Source organism: Monopterus albus, unplaced genomic scaffold, assembly GCF_001952655.1.
Source record: "Monopterus albus unplaced genomic scaffold, M_albus_1.0 scaffold18.1, whole genome shotgun sequence".
Lineage (NCBI taxonomy): Eukaryota > Metazoa > Chordata > Actinopteri > Synbranchiformes > Synbranchidae > Monopterus > Monopterus albus.
Genome location: NW_018127898.1, coordinates 5,966,208 through 5,975,899, shown reverse-complemented (window position 1 = coordinate 5,975,899; position 9,692 = coordinate 5,966,208). Strand labels below are relative to the sequence as shown.

General features: G+C 39.4%; 1 protein-coding gene across 1 annotated transcript in view; it reads right to left on the bottom strand.

The window, feature by feature from the left end:
* Positions 1–1,308: 1,308 nt before the first annotated feature.
* LOC109956280 (protein ALP1-like) overlaps positions 1,309–9,692 on the bottom strand; it is a 14,840-nt gene continuing 6,456 nt past the window's right edge. Inside the window, exon 2 of the mRNA XM_020593260.1 lies at positions 1,309–1,369. Coding sequence (XP_020448916.1) covers positions 1,309–1,369 — 61 coding nt within the window. The remainder of the gene's footprint in view (positions 1,370–9,692) is intronic.

The following is a 9,692-nucleotide window of genomic DNA, read 5'->3' as shown; positions in this document are numbered from 1 at the left end:
CTTCCATCATTTCCAAACAGCTGTCGCAGCAGCCCATGCCAAGACCTAACCACAATCAACCAGTCACTGGCCAACTCCGTGTTTGGATCTGGGCAGCCCTGTTAAACATCAGCGTTTGCCAGTATTGCTCTCTCACTCTCTATTTTCCTTTCTCAGTCTGTCACTCTTGTCCTTTCTGTTTCTCCCTCTGGCTAATAAAATTCTTCCTTGCAGTGCAGCCAACAAGCTTCAATATGCACCCACTAGCAGTACCAAAATATCAATTTAAGCACCCCCACCCCCCAGTGGCTCTGTTCTCCTTTAAAAAAAAAAAAAAAAAAGTCCTTTTGCACTATTTTTGCATACTTTTCAATATTTCCCACTCAAGCAAACCAAGCATTTCTTCATCTGATGAGGTGAGTTGTTGTGTTAGAAAGCATACTCTCCATAGACACTCGCTCCACAAAACGTTCTATCGGGAAGAAAGGTAATGCGGTGCAGAAAGGCAGAGGCAGAAGGAGAGAAAGAAAATATTAAGAAAAGAGAGATTAAGGCAGGCAGAGAAAACTCATTTGGAAGAAGTATGCCACAGCAACTTGCTCACTGGTGGATGGTGAGGGGAAGAAGATGATTAATGAAATGAAGGAGTCTGATCTATAATATTAATTTATTTCACATTTATCAGAGTGTCCCTTTTCTGCTTTAGCTCACAGGTGCTCATTACTGCAGGAACCTGGCTTTGAGTATAATGTAACGGTGAAAGTTTAAGGTAAAGGTATGGTTAGCGGATGTACAGTTCTCCATACAGATTATAAACTTTCTCAGGTTTTAACTCCAGCTTTTCTCTTCTGTCAGCAAATCACACAAGCAAATGCTAACATGTCAGCATGCACCCCGAAAGGAAGCGTTACAGTTCCACAAAAGCAAACGGTCTTAGCCATAAACAGAAATTATTTTCGCTCTCACACCCTTAATGTAATAATAACAGAAAAGGTGTAAGCAGTGTGTCATTATACTACTGTATAGCCTTAAGGCTGAATGAAGAGATGTGTGGCCCTGCACTAAACTGTAGTCAACTTACAGTACCATGTTCTATCCTTAGCCATTACCTGGGTGCCTGGACTAAAGCAAGAAAGACAGGCTCTGAATTAGATTGGCTCTATTTTAGACAATTGAGTAATCAATGTGCAGCTAATATCAAACAGGCTAAATCTGAATATTACTTCTCTGCCACCACTGACTGTGGTAATGACCACAGAACATTCTGGAAAGTGATTTAATCCTTATCTGCTCACTAAGACTTCAATGTGCTACCTCCAGTTCCAGTTGTTATAGACTGTTCCAATCTTTCTGACTCTTGACTCTGGCTATGTGACTCAGCACATCCAAACTGCACAGATAAACAATCAAAAATATAACTTAAAAAATCAAACATTAACCGTTATGTACAAGAAAACGTTCAAATATATCTAAATAAATAAATTAACATCCCTCTCCTAAGATTATACCTTCAAGATTATAGGCCACCTTTTAAAGCATATCTATAAAAGCATTTATTAATATGTTAAATTGGACGGCTGTTAAATGTACAAATAGAGAATATTCTAAAAATACAACATATCAATCCTAAAAGTATAACTTTTAGAATACATTCACTTTATCATGGCCATGTCTCTTACAAGTGCATCCATGCTAGTTTAATTTAGCTGAACAATTTAGAGCCTTATTTTTTAAATGTTGCTACTGTTCTCATTGTTTTTCCTCTCACACACATTTCCAATCTTACCCTGATTACAAATGAGACTCCTAAGGTGTGGAAATCAGTTTTATTACACCTTTGTTAAAAAGTGCCAGTGCTTCCTTCTTAAAAACATACATACAGACGTATTTCCAGTCTGCCTCTGTTGGCTATATTTCATGAAACTTGTGAGTACCCAGTGGAAGGAGTTTTTATGGTACATGCTAATGCTATTTTGTCTGCATATCAGCCTGGCTTGAGGAAGCAACATACATTAGTACTACTACTGCTGCAGAGAAGAATGTTGTGAATGATGTTATTGGAGCTGTGGGTGATTCCCTGCTATAGCGATAATGGGTTGTCTGAGCAAGCGGTAGGCTGGTTTACTAATTATCTGTCAGGTGGTGCTCAATGAGTGCAAGGCTACATTCACATTACAGGCCTTGATGCTCAGTTTAGATTTTTAGTCTGATCTGATCTTTTTGTATTGATGGTGCATATTCATGTTTGTGCAGTAAGTGACGTGTTCAGCTGCGGTGTGAGCCCTATCAACAGGCATAATCTTAGATCACAAGACACATATCTGCTGTCTGTCTTAAGCACCCAGCATCCGCTCTAGATCATCAGTTAATCAATCTTTTTCCAAGTCACTGGTGCAAAAAGGAATATTACACACTTCCAAACAACAAAAACATCCATCAAGCACATTGTCATGAATAAAATATGGATAACATATTAAAAGCATACACTTCACAAAAAAAAACAGCACATAGAAAACTTGTCTCTCATTCTTATGTGCAAATACAGCCCTGCACCAGCATCCCCACATCTTAGCTGTATAATGTGTGTATGCTTGAAGTGCTATTTACTTTTACACAGGTATATCACTCTCTATCTACACATAGATTTATATAGTGTATAAAGTTCCCTATCGCTGCCTTGGCATGTGGGTGTGTTTACATATACTGATGAGCACTGTGAATGTTGGCACACAAAAAAGTATCCTAGTCAGTTTATTGTAAGCATCTGTCACTCTACTGCACCTTTTATATGCAGCAGCACATTTAAGCTGTTACAAATCACGCTTTTACATCAGATGAAAACACTGAACTACTTAGCAGCTTATTTTTTAACAATTCCCTTTGGTAAATAAATTGTCATTTTTGTCCCAAGATATTTCATTTCACTGCTCATTTAAAAAAAAAATCAATTCAAGTAGAACTCAAGAAACACACCTTTTCTGTTTTATAGTATTATTATTATTGGAATTATTGGAAACTGATGTTAGCACCATTTTGCATAGATACTATGTATATACACATATATATGTTGAGAAACAGCACTACAGGGAGGAAATACAATCAAAATCAACTGCAAGGAAAGAAATCCAGTCTGGCATGGGCTCGGGTTGTTTTGTGATGTGCTATGTGAATAAAAAATGATCATTGTTATTAAATTGGCTTTTACTTGTTTATTAATGTGGACCTTTGATAATGTATTACTTATGACATCTTTGCACTCAAACTTATTTAAGTACTTTTTTATGTGTAGTATGAAAAAGTATTTTATTAAAAAGTCTGTTTGTTGGGGTGTCTCTATCCTGCTCCAGGGGAATATTACTCGCCACATATTCAATCATATGCTGTAGGTAGCAGTGAAAATAAGTTGTGGGGATTTTTTTTTTGTTTGTTTGAAGTAGGTCAGAAATTCTGTGCTGGTAATGCGCTGGGACTCACAAGGTCTCAACAGGGGACATTTTCTTTCCCTTGCCGGTTCAGAATGGAGGAGTAATTGAGCACTAGATGACTCTACTCCTGGAGACGATGGCAGCCATGGAAATGTTCCCTCACAGACCAATAAAGATGTCCTTTTCTTCTTGCTGTAATTGGACCGGGGACAGTGGGGTTGGGTTTTGGCCCAAGGAGAGCACCTGTAGAAATGCTTTGTTCAGTGCACCACTATTAAACTGATGAGACAGGGGACGCACTAAGAGAAAAAAGTGTGATAAATAGAGTGATGCTGATGAGAACAAGGAGGGAAAGCACTGGAGCCACTGCCTTTCACTTTTCATACTGGAAAGGTAGCAGATACGCAGCCACTCGTGGCTTCCTCAGAATGACAGCTGTCAGTGCTCCTCAACACAATTTAACTGATATCAGCAATGAACCTTGGAGTCAGTTAGAAACCGCAAGTGATGTATCTGACTGCTTCATAATACTGATTGGTATTCTGTAGTGACAAGGCCGCTTTAGTGCTATCATAATGAATCAAATTTCAAACCTTAACAGTGAAATAGGACAGTTGCATGCTGCAAACCCCAAAGGTTTCAGTGAGTGTTTCTTGGAGAAAAAACAGTAGCTAACTGCTGCCTTGTCTTCACCAGCTAGTTGAAAACTTTGTCTCATAGTATGCAATGGGTTTATCATAGCTTTTCCATTGAAAACAATTCAATTCAGTTTTACTTGTATAGCATCAATTCACAACAAAATTCATCTCAGGGCCCTTGACATAGTAAGGTACAGTATTCTACAGTAAAACCCAACAAATCCCCCTTGACCGAGCACTTGGTGACAGTGGAGAGGAAAAACTCCCATTAATGGAAGAAACCTCAGACAGACCCTGGCTCTTGGTGGGCGGCCTTCTGATAGAGGAGAGAAAAAGAAAAGAAAACCAATAAGACACAACAAACACAACAACAAACAATCAAACACTGGTCAGGTTGATGTGACCGGTGACTGCTCATCAGAAACGTAGAGCTCCAGAGCCAGGGCAACCTGCAGAAAGGTACAGGGAGAGAGAAAGAGAGAGGACACACTATGGGAGAGAGGAGACACAAAGTTAGTGACATGTAATTGTCCCTATTCCGATATCCAATAATACTTTGCACCCAGACAGGTTCCGGTGTGGAAAGTATAGTGGACATCTATGAAAAACTAGCAGCACCACATCTTGTCAGATGTAAAATTAAATATAGGGTACATTTCTGTTCTGCTCCAGGATGTACAAATTAATCTGGGAAAGATAAGGCTCGGAATATTAAAAGGTTGTATTAGACTTTCCTGTTAAATGACCCAAAACGCCTCAAACTTTGGTGGAAGATTGCCTTCCCAGCAGCCTGGCAACTATCAAATGATCTATCCGAATTTGTTCTGACCATTTTAAAGTAAATAAAGTATTTTTCTGATAATAATGCATATGTAGAGAAATATGCAACATTTTAAATGTTGAGATGAGCTATGATTGGTGACATATATACGAATTGTCCGAATGTACAGCCTGAAAATCGAGGCTCTATGTTATATACACTATGGCATGTAGTCAATCTTATTCGAGTTTCAAGTTCCAATGGCATGTTCATTTTGCTCATTTCCAGCAATTTAATATTTAATCCTGGGTACTCAAGATTAGCTTGGCACCCCTCATAACTACAAATACTAATTATTTCAGAACGATAAAACCCGAGAGCCTCTTCCTAAAAATTACAACAATTCTCTCTAACATTACAGAAACAAGGCATTAATAGACATTATTGGAAACATCACTCCCTTTCAAGTAGCTCTAAGGTCGGTAAATCCAACCGACGGTAACTGTGTCTTCCCCCACACGACCACATACAGTCCTATAGCAGTGAAATTAATTCCAACGGGTAGTGTAGCACCGACAATAATATCACGGGTCATTAATCTGCTTGTTAACCAGCAACACATCACATGCTGCAGACACACTGGCCTCAAGCAGTCAAAACAAACAGGTACTGTGCTTCAGGGGAATCCAGCATTGATGAGCTGATCAGTCACCAATGCTGGGGTCTTCACAGGTGGCTGCTTGTAGGTTAGACCTGATTAGGTAAAACAGCGAGTCCCTGTACTGGAACATTCCTGGACATACAGTAACCCCAGGCCCTGTATGTTTCCCCACATCTTCTGGTCACAGTGCAACAGCAGGAAGGAAAATATATCCACAAAACCAGGCGTAGTCAAAAAATTCTGCCTTTACAATGGCACCAGTGGATGTCAGGCAAGCTCACATGAACTGCCCAGAGATTATGACCATTCAAGGAAATCCTTTATTTTGTTAGAAAAAAAGTCTTGCGAGCAAGAGTTTGCGAGATGTGTATAAACTAAGTTAGATAGTTGCATAGAAATACTAGAACACACATACACCTCAGTTTTTGCGCTTTAAGTCACGTGAAAGGCAAAACAATGAGCAGAAAGATCTTAAATGCTTTGTAGCTCATAGGGTTATTGTAGAATTAAGTAACTCTGAAGGTTCCTCAGCACAAACAACTCCCTTCACATTACACATTCATTTTGTTGTTAATATGAAAACTTTAAAGCGACAAATATATCAAGTGATGTACAAAAAACGAGTTTCAGAGCCACTGAAATGTTTTCTCATCTATGCTTTTCTGTATTTGTTTGGATGTAGTGTTGCAGAAGAACGGGTTTGATTTTATACTGACCTGTCCAAACCTTCATGATCCTGTTCATCAAAACTCAGTGTTCAAATCATCTTAAAAACACGCAGATCACAGACAGGAGACAGATTCAATTCCCCACACACAGAGGGCTGGTGAAAGTGCAGAAGACTGAGATAAAAGTACTTAAGTGAGGGAAACAATAGACATTGGCAGCAGAGAGTGGAAGAGGGAAGGCATTCGCACTTGAGCCCCATGCAAACATTCATCTGGCTTCTGTCTTTTCCTACATTCATGCTGCACAGGCAATTCCAAGATGATAAGCCAGCTGTGTGCTTCTCAAGGAAACGATACTGAAAAGGGACAGAGCCTACATGCTGACCTTACTTACGCCAGCTTTACTTCGGCAGGGGAGGAAGGTTTCATAAAAGGATTATTCTGCTTAGTCACCTTTGACCTGCCTGGCTGCCTTCCATAATGGCTCAAGCTGCCTGTCCATCACTCAGAGAGAAGCAGAAAGAGAGGAAGATAAGTGAGGAGATGGTTTCAACCTGTGGAGCGGAATTAAAGCCTCTGTTGCTTTGCTGGGGAGGAATAAAGGGGAAATCGGACAAGTGAGTTGTCAGCCGCCAAAGTCAGTGCCAGTAAGTCAGCAGGTCAAGGTAATATGGCAGAACTGAAGGCACCTTTTTCATCAGTCATGAGACAAGGACGTTTAACATTTTTCCTCTGCTGACAATCTATCAAAAGTGGCAGCAAAGTTGCGAGGAAGAACTCAGATGCCAAATGCCAAAGAATCATATTTTTCAGTGCTTTTCACTGGAGGTGGAGAGGGCCTTCCAGTTCTTCAGTAAGAGGTACCAGGAATGACTCAACCATACTTGAAAGCAACATTTTAGAGCACACATCTGTTAGAGTGACTCATCTAATCTAGATAATAAAGACTGCAATTCAGTCCAGGACCTGAGAATAACCCTGAAGAGCATGCAATGGCAGAAACATAGTTTCTTAGTTCTCATCCCTTCTACCAGGAAGGAAATGAAAAACATAATGAAAAAGCATCTATAATACACCACACATTAATCATGATGTGATATCTCACAAATATATGTATTTACATAGCTTTCCAGAAGTATATTTGTTGTCCTGAATGCTTTGAACTCCAGAGCCACAGCTGACCATTACAGGCTGTTGATGTTTTAAATGACAGTGAGCCAGTGAGCTGTAACAACTCACTCCAGCTAAACAAAATCCACTACAAATCTCAAAGGAATCTCTGTGAGGGAGGCATCCAATTCCACCTTTCTTTGAGAAATTGTCCACCAGGCATGCAGGAATGAAAGAAGCAGGATTGAGAGGGCAAGAAAGCAAAGAAGACTGAGCCATACAGAGGGAGAGGAGTGATGTGGGAGCGAGAAGGAAGGAGGTGGAAATGAATGCATGAAATAGCGTAAGCAGGAGGCAGAGAGAGAAAGCAGGTTTGCAAGAGTCCAGGGGATTTTTCTCCTCTCCATTCTCTCCTTTTCCTCTTCTGGCAATGTAGTGGTTATTTACTGCAGCGTCTCTCCTCCCGGTGGAATGGGAGGGAAATGGGCTCTTAACTGGGTTTCCATATATCACACTCTGACACTGATGCTTGTAGTTTAGGAATGCCTACACCTGATGTTTCTTTTTAAAATCAATTATTTACAGAGTATCTAAAGAGTCTTGCAGTTCATTGCAGCTAATTGCAGTGCATCGCCACTGTCATCGATCAAGCCAGCACGTTTTGGTCTCTTTCAGCTTTGTTTTATGTGGTTGAGAAAAAGGTATTAATATGAGTGTGAATGTTGAAATTGTAGTAAGTGAGTTGAGCAATTTACCTTTCAACCAGAACCCCATGAGACATGAAAAAATCTATGCGTCTGAGATGATAATCATAAGACAGTCATTGCCTTTATAATGTTTATAATGCTTTGGCAGTATATTTTTGCTATGCTGCCGTGTCACATGTCAGTTCAGCTGCCTCCCACTATGGAAATATTGTTAAAGAGAAAGAGAGAGAGGTAAATAGATTGGTTATGGAAATGTTTTTCTGACAAGCAACCTATTGTGGTCAGAGGCCAGAGAGGTGTGACATTTTATTAGCGCCACAAAATTGAATTTTTGCTCTCAAATGTGACACCTGGACTCTTTGTGCAGTCCGTGTTTATTCATCCTAAACAGCAAATGACTTGACTGTATGTTAGCTGCAGTTAGCAGTTACACATTTGCTGTAGCTAGCAAGTAGCATATACAACAAATGCAGGGGGAGTGTGCGTTTGAATACATTTGTATGACTCTCTGACCTCTCTCAGAACTTACCAGGAACTGATTGTTAATGAAGTCGAGACAGAAAACCTCAAGAATGAAAAATGTTCAGCTATCATGGACAAATTTAATCTTTATTTGTACTGTCTGCATAAATTTACACCTTCTCTCCTCATCCCATTGACTCTGTATGCAATCTAAACTCTAATATCAATGAATGTGAATGTGACACCAGAGACCTCCGAACAACAGTCACTGTTAATTTCTTTGAGCGACGACCTTAAATGTTCCTTGAGGTCGTTTTATAGCTTACCATGAGTTTTAGCCCAGGCTATGAATTTTCAGCAGCTTTATTCAAATTGCTTTAGTTGCTTGACCATCTCCTAACCTCATGCAAAGGCTCATCAAATCAGAAGACACTATTTTGGTTGTATTGAAAGGCAATGAGAAATTATCTGTTCTGTTCTTTCAGAGTTTCAGTCACATGGCATTCATCTTAGACCATCAGGCTACAAGGCTCAGCATGTTTGCTCCTTGATTCTTGTGGCGTGAGGATTGTGTAGTACAAAATAATAAGAGTCATGAAGCAGTCTTTTGAATACAGATGTAAGATGGACGCACCTGTAGCCCACAGGGTGGATTAAGCTGTCCTGCAGTGTGGAAGTATGTTTAATTTTCTTTTCATTGTGCCTGCCCCCCAGCAGGAGCTTTCACACTCTGATTGCTTTTACATGAATCTAATTGCATTAGGTAAACCAATAAATACATTAACCTTTACAAATCAAAACATGCCATCTCCTTCTGGCTGCTGCTTTTGCCTAAAATGGTTGGAATAAACAAAAACATAATTTTCCCCTTTCATTTATACTGGTCTGTCCAAGTGTTTATTCAGTCAGTGGACCTGTTACTCCTCTCTTTTGAATGAAAATATTAGAAATGCTCATATAAATTTTTTTGTTTGCCTGCCTATTATTAGTCTTTTATATAAAATGCCACAGACTCTTAAATGCAGCATAAACAAGCATTATTAAGCAATTTTATATTATTATTATGCTTTTTTAGTCAGGAAGAGTTCCTGTTTTCACCCCAGTCCTCATGGAGTTTCTGTCCTCAGTGGACTCGTAGCTATATTTACAAAGATTATTCTTAAACTCTTGGATGTAAAGCTGAGATGAATAACTAAATTCATAAAGTGTAAAAATATAGAACATAATTGGCAAAACACAATAATTAAACACATCAAAACGATACAAACCCACATCAATACAC